General features: G+C 45.2%; 1 protein-coding gene across 1 annotated transcript; it reads left to right on the top strand.

The window, feature by feature from the left end:
* The first annotated feature begins 1,005 nt into the window (after positions 1 to 1,005).
* ACAA2 (acetyl-CoA acyltransferase 2) lies at positions 1,006 to 27,674 on the top strand. Its single transcript, XM_073680476.1, has 10 exons — positions 1,006 to 1,158; positions 10,549 to 10,715; positions 10,801 to 10,929; positions 13,494 to 13,610; positions 19,708 to 19,855; positions 22,788 to 22,963; positions 23,655 to 23,784; positions 25,273 to 25,343; positions 26,730 to 26,884; positions 26,965 to 27,674. Exons 1-10 carry the CDS (start codon positions 1,143 to 1,145, stop codon positions 27,047 to 27,049), a joined length of 1,194 nt encoding a protein of 397 aa, XP_073536577.1. The 5' UTR covers positions 1,006 to 1,142; the 3' UTR covers positions 27,050 to 27,674.
* Positions 27,675 to 27,806: the final 132 nt, after the last annotated feature.

Genomic DNA, 27,806 nt, shown 5'->3' on the forward strand with positions numbered 1-27,806 from the left:
TACTATACTATGTGAGGGGGCTGTGGGGGTTATCATGCTATGTGAGGGGGCTATGGGGGTTATCATGCTATGTGTGGGGCTATCATACTATGTGAGGGGGCTGTGGGGGTTATCATGCTATGTGAGGGGGTTGTGGGGGTTATCATGCTATGTGTGGGGGCCATCATACTATGTGAGGGGGCTATCCCATAATGTAAGAGGGCTTTGGGGGCCATTATACTATGTGAGGGGGCTGTGGGGGCCATCCTACTACGTAAGGTGGCCATCAAATTATGTGAGGGGGCTGTGGAGGCCATCACATAATGTAAGAGACATAATGTAAGAGGGCATTTGGGGGCCATCATACTATGTGAGGGGGGCTATCCCATAATCTAAGAGGGCTTTGGGGCCATCGCACTATGTGGGCCCTAATACTATGTGGGGGGCTATCATTATACTATGTGAGAGGCCTGTGGGGGCCAACATATTATGTGAGGGTGCTGTGGGAGCCATCATACTATACGAGCCCCCAGCTTATCAATCCCATGTGGCAGTGCCCTCCTAAATATATGGGGTCAATGTATGGTGTAGAGTCACCATGTATGCAGTACTTTCCAACCAGGTCAAAAAAAGAAAGAAAAAACTGAGTGGCTGCTAAGTGTGATGGTTTTGCAGCAGCACCCCTCCCAGCACCCCTCCTGCTCCCTGGTGACACATAAATTGCCAGCCATGCTGGGAGCTGTGGCGGTTGCAGCCTGCAGTATCACGTGACAGAGCGGTAACTAGGGGAAAGGTAACCAGGACGAGAGGGGCGGAGGTTTATACTGGCGCTTGGAGCTGTTCTCAGACTAGGCGGGGAATTTTTTTTTTCTGGCAAGGCGTAGTGTGGCGTCTGATTGGCTTGTAGTAGGGAAAGGGCGGGGTCTAATATGTAAACTTTTGGGCGCTGGCGAAGTCTGGAGAGTTGGAAGGCGTGGCATATTCCTGGAGGGGCGTGGTCTGTCAACCCTAAGGCGCGCGTATACCAGGAGAGGGCGTGGCCTGTAATCTGGAAGGCGCGGCGTGTGACTATAGAGGGGCGTGGTCTTCGTATAGGACTTTGTATCGGGCTGTGAAGGAGACCGGGCCGCGCTCGTCCTGACCTTCCCCTCCGGGCCTGCACCATGGCGCTGCTCCGAGGTAACTGCTGCCCCGCACTCTGTGCCGCAGCTTCTTTAAGGGGGTTTCCTGTTTCTTTTCACAAGTATCTGTAGGACTGTCGCCCCCACAGCGCATTCTGTCATCGCTCTAGCCCCAATCTGCACATGGGAAAAGCCAATCAAACCTATGGGTGACATAACCCCCTAATCCCCCCAGATCACCTGTATCACATCCGGTTTTCCTGATACATTATATAATTAACCCCTTACTGCTGTACTACTACTTAATGGAGCGCATCAGGGGTCAAACGATCGCAGGGTCAAGTCCCAAAGGGACTAAAAAAAATGCAGTAAAGTATTTAAAAATATATTTTAAAATAATTGAATAATCCCCTCCCCCTCTTGTCCCCAGTTATAAATAAGGACATGTAATAACTGCACCTACTTGGTCTCCCGCGTTCATAGAAATCTGATGTACTGAAATATGAATCTATACAATCTGATTGGTAAATGCTGTAAAGGGAAAAAATATCCGAATTGTCACCTGGGAAGGAGCGAACACCTCCCACCGCTCCATTAACAGAAATATAAAAAAGTTAGGGGTCTCGGAAAATGCCGACACAGGCAGACATGTCGATTTTTGATTTTTTTTTTTTTTTTTAGCTATTTTAGCGACTTAAAAAAAAAAGACACAAATTTGGTATCGCTGTAATTGTCCTGATCTGGAGATTCAAGTTACCGGATGGTTTTTACAGACTGATTAATGCCTTTAAAAATGTTGGAATTGCAGCGACTTTTTTTTATTTCACCACACTTGGATTTTTTTCCCATTTTTCTCTTGCTCTTTATAGTAACGAGAATGGGGTTGTTCAAAATTATAACTTTTATCCTGCAAATAAAAAAAAACAAAAAAAAACCAAGCCCCTGTACGGTGATGTAGGCGGGAGAATAAAAACTGTTATGTCTGTTTGAAAGAGGGGAGTAAAAAATGAAAACACAAAAAGTGTCCGTGTCCTGATGCTGACAGTAGGGGGAGATCAGAGAGTACACACCGACACTGCAGGGGCTGAGCACACCTGCTGTAAGTGAGCTGGTGATGCTGACAGTAGAAGGAGATCAGAGAGTACACACCGACACTGCAGGGGCTGAGCACACCTGCTGTAAGTGAGCTGGTGATGCTGACAGTAGAAGGAGATCAGAGAGTACACACCGACACTGCAGGGGCTGAGCACACCTGCTGTAAGTGAGCTGGTGATGCTGACAGTAGAAGGAGATCAGAGAGTACACACCGACACTGCAGGGGCTGAGCACACCTGCTGTAAGTGAGCTGGTGATGCTGACAGTAGAAGGAGATCAGAGAGTACACACCGACACTGCAGGGGCTGAGCACACCTGCTGTAAGTGAGCTGGTGATGCTGACAGTAGAAGGAGATCAGAGAGTACACACTGACACTGCGGGGGCTGAGCACACCTGCTGTAAGTGAGCTGGTGATGCTGACAGTAGAAGGAGATCAGAGAGTACACACCGACACTGCAGGGGCTGAGCACACCTGCTGTAAGTGAGCTGGTGATGCTGACAGTAGAAGGAGATCAGAGAGTACACACTGACACTGCAGGGGCTGAGCACACCTGCTGTAAGTGAGCTGATGATGCTGACAGTAGAAGGAGATCAGAGAGTACACACTGACACTGCAAGGGCTGAGCACACCTGCTGTAAGTGAGCTGGTGATGCTGACAGTAGAAGGAGATCAGAGAGTACACACCGACACTGCAGGGGCTGAGCACACCTGCTGTAAGTGAGCTGGTGATGCTGACAGTAGAAGGAGATCAGAGAGTACACACCGACACTGCAGGGGCTGAGCACACCTGCTGTAAGTGAGCTGGTGATGCTGACAGTAGAAGGAGATCAGAGAGTACACACTGACACTGCAGGGGCTGAGCACACCTGCTGTAAGTGAGCTGATGATGCTGACAGTAGAAGGAGATCAGAGAGTACACACTGACACTGCGGGGGCTGAGCACACCTGCTGTAAGTGAGCTGGTGATGCTGACAGTAGAAGGAGATCAGAGAGTACACACTGACACTGCGGGGGCTGAGCACACCTGCTGTAAGTGAGCTGGTGATGCTGACAGTAGAAGGAGATCAGAGAGTACACACCGACACTGCAGGGGCTGAGCACACCTGCTGTAAGTGAGCTGGTGATGCTGACAGTAGAAGGAGATCAGAGAGTACACACCGACACTGCAGGGGCTGAGCACACCTGCTGTAAGTGAGCTGGTGATGCTGACAGTAGAAGGAGATCAGAGAGTACACACCGACACTGCAGGGGCTGAGCACACCTGCTGTAAGTGAGCTGGTGATGCTGACAGTAGAAGGAGATCAGAGAGTACACACCGACACTGCAGGGGCTGAGCACACCTGCTGTAAGTGAGCTGGTGATGCTGACAGTAGAAGGAGATCAGAGAGTACACACTGACACTGCGGGGGCTGAGCACACCTGCTGTAAGTGAGCTGGTGATGCTGACAGTAGAAGGAGATCAGAGAGTACACACCGACACTGCAGGGGCTGAGCACACCTGCTGTAAGTGAGCTGGTGATGCTGACAGTAGAAGGAGATCAGAGAGTACACACTGACATTGCGGGGCCCGAGCACACCTGCTGTAAGTGAGCTGGTGATGCTGACAGTAGAAGGAGATCAGAGAGTACACACCGACACTGCAGGGGCTGAGCACACCTGCTGTAAGTGAGCTGGTGATGCTGACAGTAGAAGGAGATCAGAGAGTACACACTGACACTGCGGGGCCCGAGCACACCTGCTGTAAGTGAGCTGGTGATGCTGACAGTAGAAGGAGATCAGAGAGTACACACTGACACTGCGGGGGCTGAGCACACCTGCTGTAAGTGAGCTGGTGATGCTGACAGTAGAAGGAGATCAGAGAGTACACACCGACACTGCGGGGGCTGAGCACGCCTGCTGTAAGTGAGCTGGTGATGCTGACAGTAGAAGGAGATCAGAGAGTACACACTGACACTGCGGGGCCCGAGCACACCTGCTGTAAGTGAGCTGGTGATGCTGACAGTAGAAGGAGATCAGAGAGTACACACTGACACTGCGGGGGCTGAGCACACCTGCTGTAAGTGAGCTGGTGATGCTGACAGTAGAAGGAGATCAGAGAGTACACACTGACACTGCGGGGGCTGAGCACACCTGCTGTAAGTGAGCTGGTGATGCTGACAGTAGAAGGAGATCAGAGAGTACACACTGACACTGCGGGGGCTGAGCACACCTGCTGTAAGTGAGCTGGTGATGCTGACAGTAGAGGGAGATCAGAGAGTACACACTGACACTGCAGGGGCTGAGCACACCTGCTGTAAGTGAGCTGGTGATGCAGACAGTAGAAGGAGATCAGAGAGTACACACTGACACTGCGGGGGCTGAGCACACCTGCTGTAAGTGAGCTGGTGATGCTGACAGTAGAAGGAGATCAGAGAGTACACACTGACACTGCGGGGGCTGAGCACACCTGCTGTAAGTGAGCTGGTGATGCTGACAGTAGAAGGAGATCAGAGAGTACACACTGACACTGCGGGGGCTGAGCACACCTGCTGTAAGTGAGCTGGTGATGCTGACAGTAGAGGGAGATCAGAGAGTACACACTGACACTGCAGGGGCTGAGCACACCTGCTGTAAGTGAGCTGGTGATGCTGACAGTAGAAGGAGATCAGAGAGTACACACTGACACTGCGGGGGCTGAGCACACCTGCTGTAAGTGAGCTGGTGATGCTGACAGTAGAGGGAGATCAGAGAGTACACACTGACACTGCGGGGGCTGAGCACACCTGCTGTAAGTGAGCTGGTGATGCTGACAGTAGAGGGAGATCAGAGAGTACACACTGACACTGCGGGGGCTGAGCACACCTGCTGTAAGTGAGCTGGTGATGCTGACAGTAGAGGGAGATCAGAGAGTACACACTGACACTGGGGGGGCTGAGCACACACACTTTGTAAGTTTTCATGCTCTCGCCTCCCTCTCCAATCCGTATGAGTGGCTCATTTACTAAGTGTGTTCGCTCAGAGGGTGTCAGTGTGTGCGCTATGAATTTAAGTTTTGGGGGTAGCAGACTTCCTTTAACCCCTTAAGGACCAAGCCATTTTGTACGTTAATGACCGAGCTACATTTTTAAAATCTGACCAGCGTCCCTTTGTGGTAAAAACTCTGGAACGCTTCAACGGATCCCACTGATTCTGAGATATTTTTTTTTCGTGACACATTGTACTGAATGATAGTGGTAAATTTTGGTTGATATATTTTGCTCTTTTATTTATGAAAATTTCGCAGTTTTCAAACTTTGAATTTTTGTGTCCTTTAAAATAGTTAATAACATTTCCCACACTTCTACTTTACATCAGCACAGTTTTTTAAACATAAATCTTTAACCCTTATAACTTCCTAACCAAAAAAAATTATCATCAATTTTCCATTTTTCCAACAAAATCTACAAAACCTATTTTTTTAGGGATCACAGCACAGTTGATGGGACTTTGAGGGGTCTGTATGACAGAAAATACCCAAAAGTGACACCATTCTAAAAACTGCACCCCTCAAGGTGCTCAAAACCACATTCATGAAGGTTATTAACCCTTCAGGTGCTTCACAGGAATTTAAGCAATGTGGAAGGAGAACATTTAATTTTACTTTTTCCCACAAAATGTTGCTTTAGCCCCACATTTTTCACTTTCACAAGGGTAACAAGAAAATGGACCATACAATTAGTTGTAGAATTTGTCCTGGGTACACAGATACCCCATATGTGGGGGAAAACTACTGTTTGGGCGCACTGCTCAGAAGGGAAGGAGCGCTATTTAACTTTTGAAGCGCAAAATTGGCTTGAATTTATAGCGGACGCCATGTCACATTTGGTGAGCCCCTTATGTGCCTAAACAGTGGAAACCCCCCACAAGTGACCCCATTTTGAAAAGTACACTTGTCGAAGAATTCCTTTAGAGGTGCAATGAGCATTTTTTAAACCCATGGGTATTTCTCAGAATTGTATAACATTGGGCTGTGAAAGTGAAAAGTAAAATTATTTCCACTAAAATGTTGTTTTAGCCCCAAGTTTTTAATTTTCGAAAGGACTAATAGGAGAACTTCTCTGGGAGTTTGTGGACTGGCCACCCACTTACTTACCGATGACTGATATTTGGTTGCATGTCACACTCCCCCTCTGTTTCAGGTGCGCGTCCGGCCTCTGCTGGTCCCCGCTCGCGTGTTGTGATCCGAGCGTTGTGGGCGCGCCCTTGGTCGCCCGGACAACGGGGAAGTGACGTGTTTCTTTTTCCTGTTCTGCCGGGTGGCGGGGGTATCATCTGCACGCCGGAGCGGATGGGACGCCGCGACTGGAGGCGCACCTATTGGACGCCTCTGCTTATTATTTTATATAAATATACTCACCTGCCCTGTCTGGCTACGCCTCCTGACGAAGCCATTCAGGTGAAACGTGCGTCGAGGCGCGCTGTTTGTTTCCCGTTCTGCAGACCGTATACCTCTATACCTTAATATGACTCAAGGTAATGTGTGACCATATACTATGTGGACGTCTATGTGATTTTTGTATTTATCTGGTTCTATTGACCAGATTGGTCACACTCTTTATTTGCTTTAACCTAGTCATTGTACTGTTCTGTGTCCTTGTGTAGTCTGAGATCTGGGCATGAGCCCCAGGACTTGCACTTGGACACATTAGACGGATAGCTGTCTGCAGGAGGGTATGAGTCCTCCTTTCTCTTTGTTGGGGTTTGCTTTTGCTCACCCCCGATCGTATCTTTCACCTTAGTCATCTATTATCATATATATTCTCTATATTTATTTATTCTGGAATATTGTCTGTTATCTAATAAAATATTATTATATGTTTCATTCTTAATAGTATTCCTTTGTTTTTGTATTAGTGTGAGCAGTGTCCTTCACGATATTTTGTGGATATTGGTTTCACTTCTCCATTTTTGGCTCTTTTTTGGTTACATAATAGGAGAAATTGGACCTTGGGTTGTTAGACAATTTCTCCTGAGTACACTGATACCCCATATGTGGTCGGAAACTACTTTTTAGGTACAGTGCAAAGCTCATATAAGGGAAGAAGCGCCATATTGTAGTGCAGATTTTACTATTCTGGTTTGCGGGTGCCATAACCCACTGGGAGAGCCCCTGAGGTCCCAGGACAGCAGACCCCCCTATAAGTGACCTCGTTTTACAAACTACACCTCTCAATGAATTCATTTAGGGGTGCAGTGATCATATTGACACCACAGGCTGGTCACAGGATTTTATACCATTGGGCAGTGAAAAAAATATATATTTTTTTACCACTATATTGTGGTTTTAGCTCCATATTTTCCATTTTCACACTGGGAAATAGGTAAAAATGACGGCATAATTTGTCCCACAATTTCTGCTGAATGTAGAAATGCCCCATATGTGGCTGTACAGTACTGCTTAGCCATAGGACGAGACTCGGGAGGAACAGAGCGCTATTTTCCTCCTGGAGTGCAGAGTTTTCTAGAAAAGTTTGCAGACTCCTGTAATTTATCTACAGGTGTAGTGATGATTTTGACTCCATGGGTGTTTTCCAGAAACAAGCAGCAGTGGATGCTTCTGAGTGAAAATGTAAAAATCTGTTGTAGTGACCAGTACATGCTTCTGGAGATATGCACCCTTTAATTAAGCTGACATTTCTGTAGCAATGAGAGCCCAACATGTGTACACTAACTGCGGATTAGGCACACTGTGGGGCTCAGAAGGGAGGTGGGTATTTAGATTTGGGAGCCCAGATTTCGCTGGATTTCTTTTGGTGGGAGCCATGTCACTTTTCCAGAGCCTTTGTTCTACCAGTAACATGGAAGCCCCCTATATTTCTGTTAACAGATGATGGACCTGAGTGAGGACTTGTTTCATGGGTTTACTGGTGACATTTTGGGGTACAGAACATTTGGGATCACATTTATCCTGTGCTCTACGCTGAACACTTGCATCAGGGTTTCCATCTAAATCTCCAAGTGACGTAATTGAGATGAATCCCCGAGGGATCCATTCACTATTATGAGGCAGCAGAGTTAATCTGGCCTCTGTTCAGCGTTGTCCTTCTTTTCATAAGTGCACAAAACTATGCATGCCTAAAAAGACGGACACCGCCGGATCACAGGTGCTACAGCGTCCAGTGTCCCCATTTGCCTCATTACAGGGGTTCTATCTGTATCACGTATTTCAGATATTTACGGAAACCCCGTTGTAAGCACTCGGCGTAGAGCGCAGGATAAATGTGCGCCGAACCTTTCCTTGCTGGTTTTATTTATTTTCTATATTTCGGCCGACAGTCATGTAAGGGCTTGTTTTTTTTTGTAGGATGTGTTGACGTTTTTAATTGGTACCATTTTTTGGGCACATAATAATAAATTTTTTGATCGTTTTCTATTCCGATTTTTGGGAGACAGCATGAACAAAAATTATATATTTCTCTCCGTTCACCATGTTTTAAATTATTTAATTTTTTTTACGGTATTCATTCATTGTAGGGGGTTAACTATGGTAGTTTGAGGCTATGTGCCCACGATGCATAATGCGCTTTTCCAAGCTATTTTTGCATCACTTGGAAAGTGCTTGACAACTTGGTCACACTATATAAATCCATGCAACCGGCATGGATTTATATAGTGTGACCAAGTAATAGTTAAAAAAAAAAAGGAATAAAAATGTTAAAAAAATAAACATTATACTTACCTTCCGATGGCCCCCGGTGTTTTCTCCTCTCCGTCCGGTCTTGCGGTGGTCTAAAAGGACCTGCGGTGATGTCATTTAGTCATGTGACAGGTCACACGACTAAATGACGTCACCGCAGGTCCTTTTAGACCACCGCAAGACCGGACGGAGAGGAGAAAACACCGGGGGCCATCGGAAGGTAAGTATAATGTAACTTTTTTTATTTTAAATTCTTTTTTTTTTTTTACAGGTACCATGGTACTCGGGTCTGGATGAGAGTCTCCTCTTCTCCAGACCCGGGTACCATCCGCACATTGAATATAAATAAATAAATATATATATATATATATATATATATATATATATATATATATATATATATATATATATATATATATATATATATATATATATATATATATATATATATATATATATAATTTTTTTTTTTGTTACGTTTATGAGAAAAATATGAAGAAAATACATTTTTGTTTTTCATCTGTTTTGTTTTTTGGTTTTTTTTTTAAGACAATGATGGACCATTAAAATACAACTTTATATATTGTACTTGTGTACATAGAAAAAAAAACAAACAAAAAAAAACTTTATATCCCCACAAAGTTCATAAAAGACTTTAACTCAGCTGCCCGATTAATCCTCCTTTTCAGAAGCGAATAACACATGCTGCATTTTTTTTTCCATACCATCCATGTAGAACAGGAATGTCAAACTCAAACACACAGAGGGCCAAAATGAAAAACTTGGACAAAGTCGCGGGCCAACCAGTATATGGAATAATGGGCCCCGCACAGTCCTCCATGCGGAATAATGGGCCCCGCACAGTCCTCCATGCGGAATAATGGCCCCACATAGTCCTGCATACAGAATAATGGCCCCGCACAGTCCTCCATGCGGAATAATGGGCCCCACATAGGGGTGGTGGTTCTGGTGTCGTGGGCCAGAGTATGACATGTATGATGTAGAGAAACTCTTCTCTTATGGCGCTGTTCACATTGGTGTGCTTGCTCTCTGCTTTGCATAAAAACGTGGTTGTCTAAATGAGGCTAAACAGTCTGAACCCGACTGATATATTGTAACGAACCATCTGGGCAGGAGAGAGATTAGTCCTGTGGGTCGTCAGTGACCTCAATCAGTCAGTGATCCATAAGGCGATGTTCACACTTACCTTTTATTTTGGCTGTGGTTTTACTTTTTTTTTTTTTTTAAAGAATGTGACTGAGCCAAAGTTCAGCAGACTGATATGTATGAAGGGCAGGGGATCGTTCTCAGCCATTGCTGCTCCAAAGGTTACACTGTAGAAGCTACAGTGTGACAGCAGTCCCATAGATATATGTTGTGATATACCTTCCTGGACCTTAACTCCTTGTTATGTCCTCACTGACATCATCATATGAGTGGATAGGTCACCGCTGCTGGACACTCCCTTCCACTCCCTACTTTCGCACAGTTTCTTCCTATTTTTTACATACGATTTTGCACCGCAAGAACATCATCCCACGGCTCGCACCGTATTGGCAGACTCCTCTCCTGAAGTACACTGTGCTGCTGCGATCATTTACAAATTTCTGTTCAAACTACTGCCCTCAGCAGGTTCTATCAATGCCTACTGAGAGTTTTAGTTTTTGTAGCGATTTTTGCATTTATTTTTTTATAGGTATTTTCGTTGTCGCGGCCAAGAGAACGCCGTTTGGCACGTATGGCGGGGTCCTGAAGGACCACACGGCTACTGACCTTGGCGAAATCGCTGCGAAAGCCGCCCTCGCTGCCGGGAATGTCGCCCCGGACGCCGTGGATAGTGTGATATACGGCAACGTGGCCCAGGTATGGCGTGCCTTACTGCAGACGTTCTTGTATTTGTCTTTATTTCCTGCCTTATGATCAGTGACACTGAGGTTTGATGTTGCAGACGGCGACCGACGCCATATACCTGACCCGCCATGTCGCCCTCCGCTCAGGAATACCGATACCTGTCCCAGCTCTGACGGTCAACAGACTCTGCGGCTCCGGTTTCCAGTCCATTGTCAATGGGTGTCAGGTATGAAAATGGCTTCTGGGTATGTGTGTGTATATAATGGCAGAGCTGCAGTGTAAAGCAAGGTGGAAGGGGCTGTGGAACCTAATGAACGGGTGCTCTGGAACCCCCTCGTGAATGGAGCAGAAGTGCGCACCCCCAGCCTCCGCTGCATACACGGTCCGTAGCCATGACTATTTTCTGGAAGTGCCATTGACATGAATAGGGGATAAGTTGGGATTTTAGGAAAAACCCTTTAACCCCTTAAAGCCCTATCAAGTATTACGTAATGGAGCACGGCCCGATGTTTTGAACATACGCAGGGTGGGGGCCAGTTGCACACCGGTGGGGGCCAGATTTTTACGTTCTATGCCCTTTTCTGGCCAACATTTTTCTTGTAGGGGGCTGGGCACTCCCGAGGGAACTAAAGTCTGATAGGCTGTAAGTTAGAGAGGGAGGGACAAAGGGTGAGCCCAGCGATGATTGGTCCAGCAGTGGCTTCTGTCTACTGGTCTACCAATCAGAGTGAAGAGTGACGGCAGCGCTGAGGATGGAGGAGATCTGCCTCCAGTCAGCCCCTGCCAGCTGCACAATGACAGCCCGTGTATGTGAGCTCAAGAGCGGTCACTGCTTATTGCTTCTGTTGTGTGGAAGGTCCGCCCTGCACCTGCCCCTGGAGAGTGTGGGGGAGGAGGCGGCCATCTAATACACAGATACAGGCATTAAACCATGGGGTGAGAGCACTGCGGCCCTGCTCTGCTAGCTACTTTACATCACTGTCCCCTTATACCGAGGTCCAGCGTATCCCCCCAACATGCCCCCATCCCCCTCCTTATACTGCGGACAGGACCACAAGCACCAGCATGCCCTGACATCATCTGATCCCCCTCCCCCTTATACAGAGGAGTCTCCCAGCAGATTTCTAATAGAGATCATAGTTGTGCTTGGCCAAACAATCTTATCCGTCAACTGTCCAATGTCTATGGGGGGAATTAAAGGAATTTTACCAAGCTTGAAATATATTCCCTTTCAGAGGGTAGGGAATAACTCCCTGATTATTGGGTGTCGACCACTGGGGCTCCCATCAACCCTGACAATGGGGCTCTGAAGAGACCTGTGCAAATGGAGCTGAGGTTGAGCATGGGCTCCTGAACGCCATGCATTTCCAATAGGAGTGCAGGAGGTAAGCGAGTGCTGCACTCACCTCTTCTTAGCGCTTCCATTAAGAATAAATGTAGTGGAGGTGAGCATGCTTCTCACTGTAGCCACACACGGTGTAGGGGTCCGCTCGTGTGTTCTTGCACGCTCGTGTGTTCTTAGTAAATAATAACGTGAGGCACCAAAGAGCATTTTTGCACAGGGCACAATTCAGCCTAAGGCCGGTCCTGCGACTGCATTACACAGCTGACATCCGCCTCTAATAGTAGTGATCGACGCACATAGATTGCTGCTGTTAACCTCTTAACTGCTGCAGTCAAGCATTGACAATGGCATCTAAATACCACAATCCGACCCAGGCGTTGCATCCCCCATCCCTCCCTCGATTTGATCACAAGGAAATGATGAGTTGCTTTGACAGCTGAGGCTCAAGTTCCCTATGAGGGCTGAAAAAAATGGAAAGTTTAAAAAAAAATTAAAGTTTGATTCACCGTGCACCCTTTAAATTTTCCCCAGTTGAAAATGAAAAGATACGGAAAAATATAGATTTGGAATTTTAGCATCTGTAAAAGTCCAATCTAACAAAATATTAAATAGTGTAAATGTAGTGTAGTGTAAATATCATAAGGGGGGGGGGGGAATCGAACCATCAAAATTACCATTGATTTCTTGTTGTTGCACCCCTTCCCCCACTAAAAATGCAATAAACAATTGATCAAAACATATGTACCCTGAAATAATATAAATGAAAAACCCTCTGAAAAGGTCTCAGAAAAAGGCGAAACAAATAAAAAATTTAGATTAAACTGTAAAGAAAATTGTTTTTGTTTTTTTTTTTAAATTTCATTTCACTTGGATTTTTTTCCCATTTTTCCGTTCCTTTATATGGTAAAATGAATGTTGTCATTTAAAACTACAACTCGTCCTGCGAGGAAAAAGAGAAGTTATGGCTATTCGAAAAAAGGAGGGGAAAAATGAAAACGAAGTAGCCGCGTCCTTAATGCCTTCACGCAGCAGACATTTTTAGTTTTTTCCTCTCCTTCTTCCATGCGCCATAACTTTTTTATTATTATTATTTTCCCGTCAATATAGCCGTATGAGGGCTTGTTCTTTGCAGGACAATTTGTACTTTTGAATGACACAATTGATTCTACCACATAGTGCACAGGGAAAAAAAATTTCCAAGTGCATAGAAATTGCAAAAAAAAGTGCAATTGTTTTATTTTTACTGTATTTTTTTTTTGTCCCCTTATGGGGAACTTGAAGCTGCTTGTGCTGCACATAGAAAATGTGCGAGTCCGCATGAAAGTGAAGGAGACGGCATATGACGTACATTTACGGCATATTTCATGAAGGGGTTAATGAGTCGGAGCAAACAGTAACCAATCAGATGACCTCTCTCGCTCTTCTTTTTTTTTTCTCTACACTAGGAAATTGCCCTTCGGGAGTCAGAAATCGTTTTGTGCGGAGGCTCCGAGAGCATGAGCCAAGCTCCATACGCCGTGAGGAACATTCGCTTCGGTACCAAGTTAGGAGCTGATATTAAGGTAAGGAGATCAGGATTGTAGAATAGGCTGAAAATATATTAATCAAAAAAAAAATTCCAGAATAGCCATTTTGTACAATACAATTTTTGCCACGTTTATCAACCAGTTCAGGACCAGCCCATTCCACCCCCCGAATCCTGACCAGACCATTTTCTATTTATTTATTTATTTATTTTTTTTTATATAAATACATTTTAAACTTTTCTCTTCTTCCTGTAATAGTTATTTTTATATATGGGACACTGTTATTTTTCCTTTTCTGTAAAAAAATAAATAAATAAATAAAAAAATATTTGGATTGACACTGGCTTTTATGTTATTACTAGTGTTGAGCATTCCGATACTGTAATATCGGGTATCGGCCGATATTCGCGGTATCGGAATTCCGATACTTAATTCCGATACTTTTACAATATCGGATACCGGAATCGGAAGTTCCCATAATGCCTGCGCTCTGCAGTGTCTGTGAAGGATGACAAGTTGGATGGCAGCGCGATCCAGCCTGTCATCAGAATGCCATCCCAGCGGGGGAGAATTCTCCTGATTGTTTAAAAGCCGGCGGGCGGTATAAAGCCGCCGGCTTTTAAACAATCACACAGCCCCATACTGCTTCCCCGCAGCCTCCCACCCCGATCCTCCGCTCCCCTCGCCACCTCCCATCCCGATCGTAAGTTAGGACCGGGCGGGGAGCGCAGCTCCAAGGAGCGGGGAGTGAAGGACCCGGGCGGGGAAGCCGGCAGTGAAAAGACTTCACCGCCGGCTTTCCCGTTCTGTGCTGCGCTTTCCCGCCGGTTATTTCAAATGAACAGCTGAGGTATCAGGTGATGCCGATCAGCTGTTCATTTGAAGTCGCCGCGTTGCCCTCAGAGGGTTCATGTGAGTTCATGCTTGACTGCATGAACTCACATGAACTTTCCCACGGCCGCACAGGTCAGCCTCACCTCCCAGACCCGTCATGATTAGTGTGTGTGCGGGGTGTGTGTGCGATGTTTGTGCGGGTGTGCGCGGTGTCTGTGCGATGTGTGCGGGGTGTGTGTGCGGGGTGTCTGTGCGATGTGTGCGGTGTGTGTGCGTGCAGGCAGACATAGGCCGATGTGACACTACTACTCCCATCGGCCTATGTCTGTCCCCCGTCCACTCCTGCCAGCAGGATCAGCTCGATGGGAGCAGTAGTTCCCATCAGCCTGATCCTGCTATTTAAATTGCCCTACTGTGTCCCCAATAAATGTTAAATACATGTCATTGGTGGCCAGTGGTTACCTACAATAAATTAGTTTATACATTACCTGTCCCCGCCGATCACCACCTAAAATAAAGTAAAAAATAAAAAACTACACCTATACTCACCAAGACACCTAATTCCCCGAAGCTATCGATCTCCTGTAATAAAATATAAAATAATAAACCACAACCTTATCCTTACCCCTCCGTAGTAGTCCACGAGTGTCCCACGAAGATCTCTAGTTCAGAGCAGCCACATAGAATGTGACCGCTCTGAACCGCTGCCGCCGCTAGAATGATGGGGCCGTAAAGCAGCCCCGTCACTGCATAAGCGGGTTCACCGGAGTTCAGGCAGCGCTGCTCCGGTTAGCTGCTTTACGGCCCTGCTGTATAGTGAGAAATTCCCACGGTACAGCACTGCCGTAAAGGAGGTCTCCGGAGCTGCGCTGACTGAATGCACTCCGGTGACCTCAGTCAGGGGCTCCCGCTGCCAGGAGCGGACGTGTTCCCGGCAGTGTGAGCTTACAGCAGCCATGCACAGCTGTCACCATCTCCAGATGTGACAGCTGTGCATGGGAGATCAGCGCAGGAACGTGGACAGGTAACTATTATTTTTAGTAAACTAAGAATTAAATTAAATGGTGTGTTTTATTTCAAATAAATTATTTTTTTCTGGGTGTAGTGTGTGTTTTTTCTTTTTAACACTTTGTAGGTTAGTAATGGGGGTGTCTTATAGACGCCCATCATTACTAACCTGGGCTTCATGGCAGCTGGCGCTGACATGAACCCCACCACTATTACCCCCTGCCACCGCACCAGGGCAGCGTGGAAGAGCGAGGCTAAGTGCCAGAGTTGGCGCATCCTATGGATGCGCCATTTCTGGGGCGGCTGACGACTGGTGTTTCTAGCCTGGGAGGGGGCCAATATTCATGGCACCCTTCCTGGGCTATTAATATCAGCCCCCAGCTGTCTGCCTAGCCTTTGCTAGCTATTAAAATAGGGGGGACCCCACGTCATTTTTTTTGGGGGGGTCCCCCATTTTAATAGCTAGTAAAGGCTAGGTATTCAGCTGGGGGCTGATATTAGTAGCCTGGGAAGCTCCGTGGGTTTTACCCCCTTCCCAGGCTTCAAACATCTGCCCCAGCCGTCTGCTTAACCTCCGCTAGAGACTAAAATTATGGGGGATCCCACGCCATTTTTTTTTAAAATAAATCCATTATTTTAACACTAAATGACAAGTACAGTAATCAACACTATCACTGTACATTTGAGGAGTTAATAAAGATGCAGTCCCTAAATTATTATTTATTTTTTAATTAATTTTTCCCAAAACTTTTGACGTGGGCTTCGCCATATTTTTGTATGCCAGCCAGGTACAGCATCCAGCTTCTATGAACGCGCCATTTTCCGGGGCGGCTGCGGACTGCAATTTTCAGCGGGGGGCAGAAAGCTTGGGCCTCCCTGCGCTGCAGATTCCATCCCCCAGCTGCCTAGTTGTACCTGGCTGGACACAAAAATAGGGAGAAGCTCCACGTGTTTTTTTTTTTTAATTATTTCATGAAATTCATGGAATAATTAAGAAAAAAAGGGCTTCCCTATATTGTTGTGTCCAACCAGGTACAAATAGGCAGCTGGTGGTTGGGGGCAGCCCGTTCCTGCCTGCTGTACCTGGCTGGACCCAAATATAGTGCAAAGCCCCAAGTCAATTTTTTTTTAATTATTTCAGGAAATTCATGAAATAATTAAAAAAAAATTATGTGGGGCTTCGCACTATATTTGTGTCCAGTCAGGTACAGCAGGCAGGAACGGGCTGCCCCCAACCACCAGCTGCCTATTTGTACCTGGCCGGACACAACAATATAGGGAAGCCCTTTTTTTCTTAATTATTCCGTGAATTTCATGAAATAATTAAAAAAAAAAATACGTGAAGCTTCTCCCTATTTTTGTGTCCAGCCAGGTACAACTAGGCAGCTGGGGGCTGGAATCTGCAGCGCAGGGAGGCCCAAGCTTTCTGGGCCCCCCCCGCTGCAAATTGCAGTCCGCAGCCGCCCCGGAAAATGGCGCGTTCATAGAAGCGCCATCTTCTGGCGCTGTACCCAACTCCTCCAGGGCCCTGGTGCGGTGGCTCACTGGGTAATAAAGGGGTTAAGGCCAGCTTGGCATTATCAGCTGGCCCTAAGCCCGAAATTCATGGGGTCACGCCAATATTAGACATGACCACCATGAATTTCTAGTAAAGTATTTAAAAAAAACACAAACACCCAGAAAAAATGCCTTTAATTGAAATAAAGACACAATTCTTTATTGTTCTAAATTAAACCATACTTACCGCCCATTCCAGCTGAAGCCAACGATCTCCTGCAATAAAAGAAAAATAATAAAGCAACCTCATCCTTACCTTTCCATGGTTCCCAGGACAGCTTCAGCTCTGCTACATCGAGATGACAGGCTGGACCGCAGCAGAACGCTGCCATCCAGTCTGTCATCCCGCAGACACTGAGAAGAGCAGGCATGCTTGCGCTCCTCACTGTGTCGCTGTGACGGCATCCAGATGAGCGGAGGTCATGTCCAATGAACTCAGCTCACCTCATGCACGTCACTGACAGCGTGGGAAAATTCTCCTGCACTCAGCGCTTCAGCGTGAGAATTTTCCCACGCTGTCAGTGACGTGCATGAGGTGCGCCGAGTTCATTGGACATGACCTCACCTCATGCACGTCACTGACAGCGTGGGAAAATTCTCACGCTGAAGCGCTGAGTGCAGGAGAATTTTCCCACGCTGTCAGTGACGTGCATGAGGTGAGCTGAGTTCATTGGACATGACCTCCGCTCATCTGGATGCCGTCACAGCGAGACAGTGAGGAGCGCAAGCATGCCTGCTCTTCTCAGTGTCTGCGGGATGACAGGCTGGATGGCAGCGTTCTGCTGCGGTCCAGCCTGTCATCTCGATGTAGCAGAGCTGAAGCTGTCGTGGGAACCATGGAAAGGTAAGGATGAGGTTGCTTTATTATTTTACTTTTATTGCAGGAGATCGTTGGCTTCAGCTGGAATGGGCGTGATTGTAAGTATGGTTTAATTTAGAACAATAAAGGATTGTGTCTTTATTTCAATTAAAGGACTTTATTCTGGGTGTTTGTGTTTTTCTTTAACTTTGACTATGGGGTTAGTAATGGGGGTGTCTTATAGACGCCTCTCCATTACTAACCTGGGCTTGATGTCAGCTGGCATTATAAGAGGACATCAACCCCAACCCTATTACCCCCTGCCACCGCACCAGGGCAGCGTGGAAGAGCGAGGCTAAGTGCCAGAATTGGCGCATCCTATGGATGCGCCATTTCTGGGGCGGCTGACGGCTGGTGTTTCTAGCCTGGGAGGGGGCCAATATTCATGGCACCCTTCCTGGGCTATTAATATCAGCCCCCAGCTGTCTGCCTAGCCTGTGCTAGCTATTAAATTAGGGGGGACCCCACGTTATTTTTTTTGGGGGGTTCCCCCATTTTAATAGCTAGTAAAGGCTAGGTATTCAGCTGGGGGCTGATATTAGTAGCCTGGGAAGCTCCGTGGGTATTACCCCCTTCCCAGGCTTCAAACATCTGCCCCAGCCGTCTGCTTAACCTCCGCTAGAGCCTAAAATTAAGGGGAACCCCACGCCAATTTTTTTTTAAATAAATCCTTTATTTTAACACTAAATGACAAGTACAGTAATCAACACTATCACTGTACTTCATATATATGTGACTGACATGTTTCTATCTATCTAATCTATGTGTGAAGCTCTATTCTGTCTGTTATAAATTGTCGGGTACCGCTGCTGAATTGCCGGCCGGCTTTTTTAAAGAGACGGTGCACGAAAACACTAATATTTTTTTTAATAAATCCTTTACACTAAATGACAAGTACAGTAAGCAACACTGTCACTGCACTTCTTATATATGTGACTGACATGTTTCTATCTATCTAATCTATGTGTGATGCTCTATTCTTTCTGTTGTAAATTGTCGGGTACCGGTGAATGCCGCTGCTGAATTGCCGGCTTTTCATGTCATTCTACATTATTCTTAGTTGCTTTCCTTCATGTAGAATTAACCTACAAGGAAAGAAAGGGTTTATTTTCATTCCGATATTTGTGTCCCATTGACTTGCATTGGTTTCCGGTATCGGAATCGGCGATATCCGATACTTTTTGGGTATCGGCCCGATCCAATCCGATACGATATTTCCTGATATCGGAAGGTATCGCTCAACACTAGTTATTACCTATTATTTTATTTATTTTACATTTAGTTCACATATTGTGCCTCTCATAAGGTCCTAAAACATGAAATACCTTTTGGATGGGCATGTCAACCTTCAAAGATTTTTTTTTCTTTAAAAAAAAGAAAAAATCTTTTTAAATGTTGAACATAAAAGGTATTTTATGTTTTATGATGTTATGGGGGGGCACAATATGTGAACTAAATAAAAAATAGGCCATTGCCAATACAAATAATTGTTACTTAACCCGCCCCGTTAAGGTGTCTGATAATTGTTATGAAAAGGGACACAAAATTAAAAAATGTATATCAACAAAAATAACCCATGACTTCCCCTGTAACTGGGGCTGTTTTATATTAGCCCCAGTTACAGTGGAAATGCAGCCGTTAGCACTTTATACACTGCTCTCGTTCAGCGCTGTGTGTATAGCGATTGAGAGGGCAGAGACTGTAATAAATTGCCTTCTCTATGGGGAGTCTGGCTGTGTCTGACAGCTGGCTCCTCGCTCCCATACTATCGCATGCAGCTGCTCTACTGTGCAGTGACCTTTCAGAACTTAGACAGCCTGGATGTCTATGGGTGAAAGTAGTTAATAACTGACTTCAGCAGATTTCTTATTCCAGATGGAAGACACCTTGTGGGCTGGTCTTACTGATTCTCTCATCAAGACCCCCATGGCTATCACCGCTGAGAATCTTGCAGAAAAATACGGCATTACCAGAGAGGACTGTGATAAGTATTCCTTCCAGACTCAGCAGAGGTGGAAAGCCGGTGAGTTTCTACTTCCGTTGCAAAAGATTATTAATATTTCTATGCTAACTACCTTCAGGGTGCAGTACAATTACATTGATTACAATGCCTGGTGCTGAGGAAATCCTGATAATCAGCCAAAGGCCATGGCCCCAAGGCTGATAGTGGGGCCGTGGCATTAAAGTGGACCTATCACTTCTGAAAAAAACAAAAAGTGGCAGAGGATGAAATGATAAAACCTTTCTCAAATACATGCTATTACCAAATCAGATGATTTCTCTCGCTATCACAGGGACAGAGAGTTTACTTTTTACCAGATTGATTTCAAAATCTGCTGAAATTCTCATCTCTGAGAGATGCCAGCCGTGAGCAGGAGGAGGGGAGCCGATTCTCAGATTTGGCATATTTTAGAGTGAACAAATCAATTCACTTTTTTTGATGATTTTGTTGACACTGTTTGTAGAAAACAATAGGAGAATCCACTCCCTCATAAATTAATTTGAGAAAAGCCAAGTACCGACTGGGTGAATTAATTAATGCATGTCAATGTAATGTGAATGTGCAAAAAAAAAAAAAAAAATCAGGTGAACATTTTACTGATCGCAAGGAGTCTGAACTTTACTTCGTACATAATATTTTCAGCCGTGTAAAAAGATGCCCCGGTGTCTTATATAACCACAACAGAGAGGAGATACAAATCCTTATAATGATTTAATTTACTAGAGGAGGACATAGCTGCTTCTGAAAGTTTAATTTACTGGAGGAGGACATAGCTGATTTTAAAGGGTTTATCTGATTCTCTCACTACATACACACAGCCCTCAACAGACAAGCCGAGGAACTGTTGACCGGTTTTACCTTTTGTAGTTGTGTCTTCTATTCTCCTGCTGCTCCATAAGACACAGGAATCTTGCATTGTTTCATATACAGTTGTGCTCAAAAGTTTACATACCCCGGCAGAATTCTTCCTTTCTTGGTCTTGTTTCAGAGAATATGAATGACAACAAAAAAAACTTTTTCTCCACTCATGGTTATTGGTTGGGTGAAGCCATTTATTGTCAAACTACTGTGTTTTCTCTTTTTAAATCTTAATGACAACCAAAAACATCCAAATGACCTCTGATCAAAAGTTCACATACCCTGGTGATTTTGGCCTGATAACATGCACAGAATTGGACACAAATGTGTTTGAATGGCTACTAAAGATAACATCCTCACCTGTGACCGGTTTGCTTGTAATCAGTGTGTGTGCATAAAAGCTGAGTGAGTTTCTGGGATCCAGACAGACTCTTGCATCTTTCATCCAGCCACTGACGTTTCTGGATTGTGAGTCATGGGGAAAGCAAAAGAATTGTCAACTGATCTACGGGAAAAGGTAGTTGAACTGTATAACACAAGAAAGGGATACAAAAAATATCCAAGGAATTGATAATGCCAGTCAGCAGCGTTCAAACTGTGATTAACAAATGGAAAATCAGGGGCTCTGTTAAAAAAAAAAAAAAAAAACACGGTCAGGTAGACCAACAAAAATTTCAGCCACAACTGCCAGGAAAATTGTTATTTGTGGGTTTTTCTTTGCATCCTGAACATCAGCTGAAATTCAAGACTCTCTGAAAACTAGTGGTGTGGCTGTTTCAAGATGCACAATAAGGAGGCACTTGAAGAAAAATGGGCTGCATGGTCGAGTCGCCAGAAGAAAGCCATTACTGCGCAAATGCCACAAAGTATCTCGCCTACAATACGCCAAACAGCACAGAGACAAGCCTGAAAACTTCTGGAACAAGATAATTTGGAGTGATGAGACCAAAATTAAACTTTTTCGCCACAAGCATAAACGTTGCATTTGGAGAGAGGTCAACAAGGCCTATGATGAAAGGAACACCATTCCTACAGTAAAGCACGGAAGTGGATCGCTAATATTTTGCAGATGTGTGAGCTACAAAGGCACAGGAAACTTGGTAAAAGTTGAAGGAAAGATGAATGCAGCACATTATCAGCAAATACTGGAGGCAAATTTGCACTTATCAGCCCAGAAGCTGCGCATGGGACATACTTGGACGTTCCAACATGACAACGATCCAAAACACAAGGCGAAGTCAACCTGTCATTGGCTACAGCAGAGCAAAGTGAAGGTTCTGGAGTGGCCATCTCAGTCTCCTGACCTCAATATCATTGAGCCACTCTGGGGAGATCTCAAGAGCGCAGTTCATGCTAGACAGCCCAGGAATTTACAGGAACTGGAGGCTTTTAGGCAAGAAGAATGGGCAGCTTTACCATCTGAGAAAGTAAAAAATCTCATCCACAACTACCACAAAAGACTTCAAGCTGTCATTGATGTTAGAGGGGGCAATACACGGTATTAAGAACTGGGGTATGTGAACTTTTGATCAGGGTCATTTGGATGTTTTTGGTTGTCATTAAGATTTAAAAAGAGAAAACACAGTAGTTTGACAATACATGGCTTCACCCAACCAATAACCATGAGTGGAGAAAAAGTTGTTTTGCTATCATTCATATTCTCTGAAACAAGGCCAAGAAAGGAAAAATTCTGCCGGGGTATGTAAACTTTTGAGCACAACTATATCACTACATCATACAGCAGCACTGATCTACTGTGTTTACAAGCTGTATTTTCACAGTTTCACCTTCCCCCACAGACGACGCACAGTGGTATTTCCCTATTATTATTATTATTATTATTATTTATTATTATAGCGCCATTTATTCCATGGCGCTTTACATGTGAAAAAGGGGGTATACATACAAGAACAATTTCAATAATCTTGAACACAATGTGACAGCGACTGGTACAGGCGGAGCGAGGACCCTGCCCGCGAGAGCTCACAATCTACGAGGGATGGGTGAGGATACAGTAGGTGAGGGTAGAGCTGGTCGTGCAGCGGTATCCTACTCAGGATCTATACTGTGAATTGTGTGTCATTTATACTTTCAGCTAAGGATGCCGGATACTTTGCGGCAGAGATGGCGCCTATTGAATTAAAGTCAAAGAAAGGACCCATTAAAATGGATCAGGATGAACACCCAAGACCACAGACCACCCTGGAACAGATGGCAAAACTGCCCCCCGTGTTCAAGAAAGATGGAGTTGTTACTGCAGGAAGTGCCTCGGTGAGGAAGAGCGCGCATTGCTTCTTTAATGTGGCTCTATAGGTCATTTTGCACACAGGTTTGCTGGTTGTTATTGTGTAATGAAATGTTCCAAAACTGTATATTTTGTACTATCGTACGCACCTTACTATAATACGTTCTCCTCGATCCGCTGTCCCTGGACTATCAGACATGCACACACTTTTTAGCAAGATTTTTTTTCTTGCTAAAAAGTGCATTTTACAGTTGAAACTTTTTTTTTTTTTTTTTTTTAATGTCTCACCATTTTCACAATCCCCTCCAGACCTAATCTACTGTAAAGAGTTTGCAAAAATTGTATCTGGTCTAGAAAATAAAAAATGGATCGGCAGCTCAGACCTCTGGTGCAAGGAGAATCTCTGACTGTTTAGCAGTGAATTGTCTGGACTGGATACAAATATTGCTGGGGGGCAACATTTGCATGAAATACAGAATTTTCAAAGGTGCTGATGAACTGAAATACTAAAAGTAAAAAAGAAAAAAACAAAAACCTTTTCATTATACATTGATATGTGCAAGTGTACAGAGCAGGCTCAGGAGAGATGTCATCAAAATGGTTATAATTTGCAGTAATGAGGGGGGTCCCATGCATAATTTGAGTAGGAGACCCCTGGAGTGAAGTCCTCCCAGCAGACTGGCTTGGTAGTGACACTTTTTCTCTTTTTTTTTGCAGGGGATCTGCGATGGAGCTGGAGCCGTCATTGTAGCCAGCGAGGAAGCCACCGCCAAACACAAGCTCACTCCTCTGGCTAGGATTGTGGCCTACCATGTGTCAGGATGTGATCCCAAGATCATGGGCATTGGTAAGAAAATGTTATCCTCGCACATGGGGAAAGCCAGAAAACTTGATTTATCTGCCTTTTCTAGCCGATTTATGAACTAAACGTTGATCCCAATTTTGATGTGTTCTGTGGTCATAAATTCGGTTCAGATAAAGAAGGTGAAAGTTACAAACTCTGCATTGGATCGAGCTCACAGTTCATTCACAATTCAAATTCACAGTCAACTCGTAACATTTCAAATGAAACCAAATTGCAAAAATTATTGTTTTAGCCCAAAGTGCAAGCATTTACCCATGTTGTACCCCTGCAGTTTGGTATATTAAAGGGAAAAGAAAAAAAAAAAAAAATAAAATAATAATTCGGGTTTTACTATACGTGCACTTTTTTTCTCGTTCAGATATACATAGGATTTTTTTAAATTTTTGCTGATATTGTGTGGAAAATTTAAAGAACAGGCAGGAATACACGTCTAGATTCCACTTTGTAATTTGTTTGTTTTTTAAGACGAAGACAATTTTAACACTTTGCAGAGAAATAATTTTATATATTGGCCATATTTTTAATTTTTTTTAACAATGACTGGGCTAGAAACAGCAAGTCAAACTGGCATCATCTTCTTTTTTTTTTTATAATTTATTCTTACTTTTTCCTATTTTCTTTTTGCTTTTGTTTTTCATTTATTTCACACACTGTGCCCCACAAGGTCTTAAAAGATCTTATAATGGGATTTGAACATATTAATACTGTCTTTTTATTGTTTATTTCCCCTGTAACTGGGGCTGGTGTATTTATCAGACCCTGTTACAGGAAGCATTGAGCCTCCTGCCTTTATAGCAGAGCTGACAATGTCAGCTAGGACCCAGCAGCTTCTGTTCCCTCCCTACACTCAGCAATCACATGACTGCTGGGTCCGGAGGAGGAAGCATGGTGAGTGCTTCTTAATCTCTTCCTAATCTGCATACTTAAGCGCTGGTTCAGTATTGTGTAGACGGCGATGGAGAAGGTAAATCTAGTAATAAACCATGTTAATCTGATCAGTGAGGAGTCTGACAGCTGGCTCCCACCTTCACAGCTACGCAATCTTGTGCAAGCTGCTTTCTCTGCATTGATGTTTTAGAATGTCAGTGCAGAGTAAAGTCTGGACCGTCCAGACTTAATGGTCTCTGGGAGGCCCAGAAGTAGTTATATAATTAAATATATTGTCCGAATCCTTTTTTAAATAGTTTTCGCTGTGGTTGCACTGGCCAGACGATGCAACCATTTCTTAAGATGAAAAAAAAATCCCTAATAAATTGGGCATGCAGTTAATTACATTTCTGCAGTGCATTTGTGTTCAGCGGTCCAAATGCCTACGAGGCTGCCGAGTTTGGGTCAGGAGGAGACTCGCAGACAGTCTGGGTACAGGTCGCGAAACCATGGATTTTGTGAATCTGGCCTTCCTGATAGAAGAACGTCTCTGAGTATTGTTAAATGTATACAGCCCCTACTTCTATTCTCTCATTCATCTAGGTCCCGTCCCTGCCATTACTGAAGCGCTAAAGAAAGCTGGCCTGACCCTTAAGGACATGGATTTGGTAGAGGTAAGCGCAGGTTTATATGTACTGGTTCTCAAAGAGTTAAAGTTGTGGAGCATTGGGGGTCCGACTGCTGGGACCCCTTCTCCTGAGCGACAACGCCATTCATTCTTTATGGGACTGCTAGAGATGGCAATGCACTGCACTCCAGCAATCCCATAGAGCAGGGGTGGGCAATTAAATTTTCCCAAGAGGCCACATGAGAGACCATGACTGTTGTGGAGGCCGAACCAATAGGCTGAAATTAATTCTGCCCAATATTAATTGTACGACTTAATATTGAGCAGAATTAAGTATACTGATATTTCCCTATATACCATCTAAGTCTGCCCACAGCCCCCCTACATACAGTATGAACCCCTACATAACCTCCTATATACATTATGCGACCCCCACATAGCCTCTGATATAATGCATATAGGAGGCTATATGGGGAACATTGTGTATAAGTCCCCTACATAGCTTCCTTATATACAGCATGAGCCCCCACATAGCCTCTCTATATACAGCATGAGCCCCCACACAGCCTCTCTCTATACAGCATGAGCCCCCACACAGCCTCTCTCTATACAGCATGAGCCCCCACACAGCCTCTCTCTATACAGCATGAGCCCCACACAGCCTCTCTATATACAGCATGAGCCCCACACAGCCTCTCTCTATACAGCATGAGCCCCCACACAGCCTCTCTCTATACAGCATGAGCCCCCTATATACATTCAAACATGCCATACACATATGAAAAAAACCAAACCAGCACATATATCGCTCCCGTTCCCTCGACTCTCTCTGGTTTGCTTCGGTCTCTGGTGCACGGAATAATGTCATCTTGTCAGCTGTCTTAGTTATACGCGCTGATAGGTGGAAGAAGGAGCCAGCGGCCCGTTCTCCATCAATATATCCACCGCTGTCTGTATCCTGAGGATATGGATAATGGTGGCGGATAGACAGCGGGTGAGGGCATGGTTCGGGTCAGTGTTTTATCCCTTCAGCTGTCTTTGTCTGCGGGACAGACTGGAACAGCCAGAGGGCCTTATGTGGCCCTCCAGGTGCAGTTTGCCCAGCTCTGCCATAGACCATGGACGGAGCGGTAGCGCACACCATCCCTGGGGCCCTGTATGCTTCATGCTTCCAACACTTTAGATTTATGGAGGCTCGCAGACGACGTGTGCGGCTACCCCCTGACTTGGCAGAATTTAGTCATTGGCCGACTAGTCTTCCTCTAGAAAGTGCACAACTCTTTTATAAATGGCCTTGTCTGGTCCCTTAAGTATCAGACGTGATCCATGGAAGAGTCGGGGCCCTTAAATGAGTGCATAGTGCATATAGGGTAAGTGGCGTCCTGTTTAGTAGCCGGCCCTGCGGTGTGACCACTGCGTCTTCTGTTACCAGGTGAATGAGGCTTTCGCAGCTCAGTACTTATCGGTGGAGAAAGTGCTCGGCCTGGACCGGGAGAAGACCAATGTGAACGGCGGAGCCATCGCCCTTGGACATCCCTTAGCTGCTTCCGGATCTCGAATCATCGCTCATCTGACTCACGAGCTGAGGTGCGGGAACCCAATAAAGGTTTTTCTACCAAATCTGGAGACCTAAATGTTTAATGCTTATATTTTTTCCTTATTTCCAGACGTCGCGGCGGTAAATACGCGGTGGGGTCAGCTTGTATTGGCGGAGGTCAGGGTATCGCCATCATCCTGGAGAACGTTGCGTAATCTGGGCCGCCGACGTCCATGAACAATGTGAATTTTCAAAGAAATCTGCGAACTGTAACACAAACCTTATGTGCCTCATGTGGCGATCTGGGAGCGTCGTATTGCGCCTCCGTCCATCAGTACGACGCTCCCTGAGCTGCTGAATATAACTCTGGGCTCATTACCTCCTGTGCATTCTCCTTCTGTCCATCTAGGTGGCGCTGTTCGTATAGAATGACAGCCCAATACTGTAACACCAGTTGTGGAGCTACAACTCTCAGCAAGCTCTGGCAGCCTTGTCATCTCTTGCTTTCCCTGGAGAACCTAATGGACATAAATGGGACTTCTCTAAACACCCCCAACATCTAAGAAGGGGACTCCCACAATGACACAGGCCCGGCCAGCCTGTGCACCCCTCGTCCTTGGCCAAGTTCCTGCCATCTGTGTTATACACTTTGATTTTGTAGATCCTTGACTTTCAGCTGCTGCAAAACTACAACCCCCAGCATGGCCTGACTGCCCCGGGCTGTGGTTCTGCATCAGTGAGAGAGGCAAAAAATGGAGAGGCTGTGGATGGCCATGTTGTGTAATATTAGGGATGTACAGAATAATTAATGACCTCAATAAACAAGGGCTCCACTAGTGACCCAGTGCCTTCATGTAGGGTAAGAACAAAGGCAACCTCCACCGGATCACTTTGTATGGGCTGGATCCATTGCTGGCAGTAATATGTGATTATAGGATGGAAGAATAGAAGCTGGCTCACTAGGGCCACCTA

This window comes from Phyllobates terribilis, unplaced genomic scaffold (genome assembly GCF_046119375.1).
Source record: "Phyllobates terribilis strain yellow unplaced genomic scaffold, ASM4611937v1 Scaffold_1__5_contigs__length_1240528914, whole genome shotgun sequence".
Classification (NCBI taxonomy): Eukaryota; Metazoa; Chordata; class Amphibia; order Anura; family Dendrobatidae; genus Phyllobates; species Phyllobates terribilis.

Excerpts from the sequence above, each read along its gene's own strand:
- ACAA2 (XM_073680476.1), top strand. Across the intron at positions 10,716-10,800 it reads TATACGGCAACGTGGCCCAG|ACGGCGACCGACGCCATATA; the intron begins GTATGGCGTGCC and ends TTGATGTTGCAG. Across the intron at positions 23,785-25,272 it reads TCCCAAGATCATGGGCATTG|GTCCCGTCCCTGCCATTACT; the intron begins GTAAGAAAATGT and ends TCATTCATCTAG.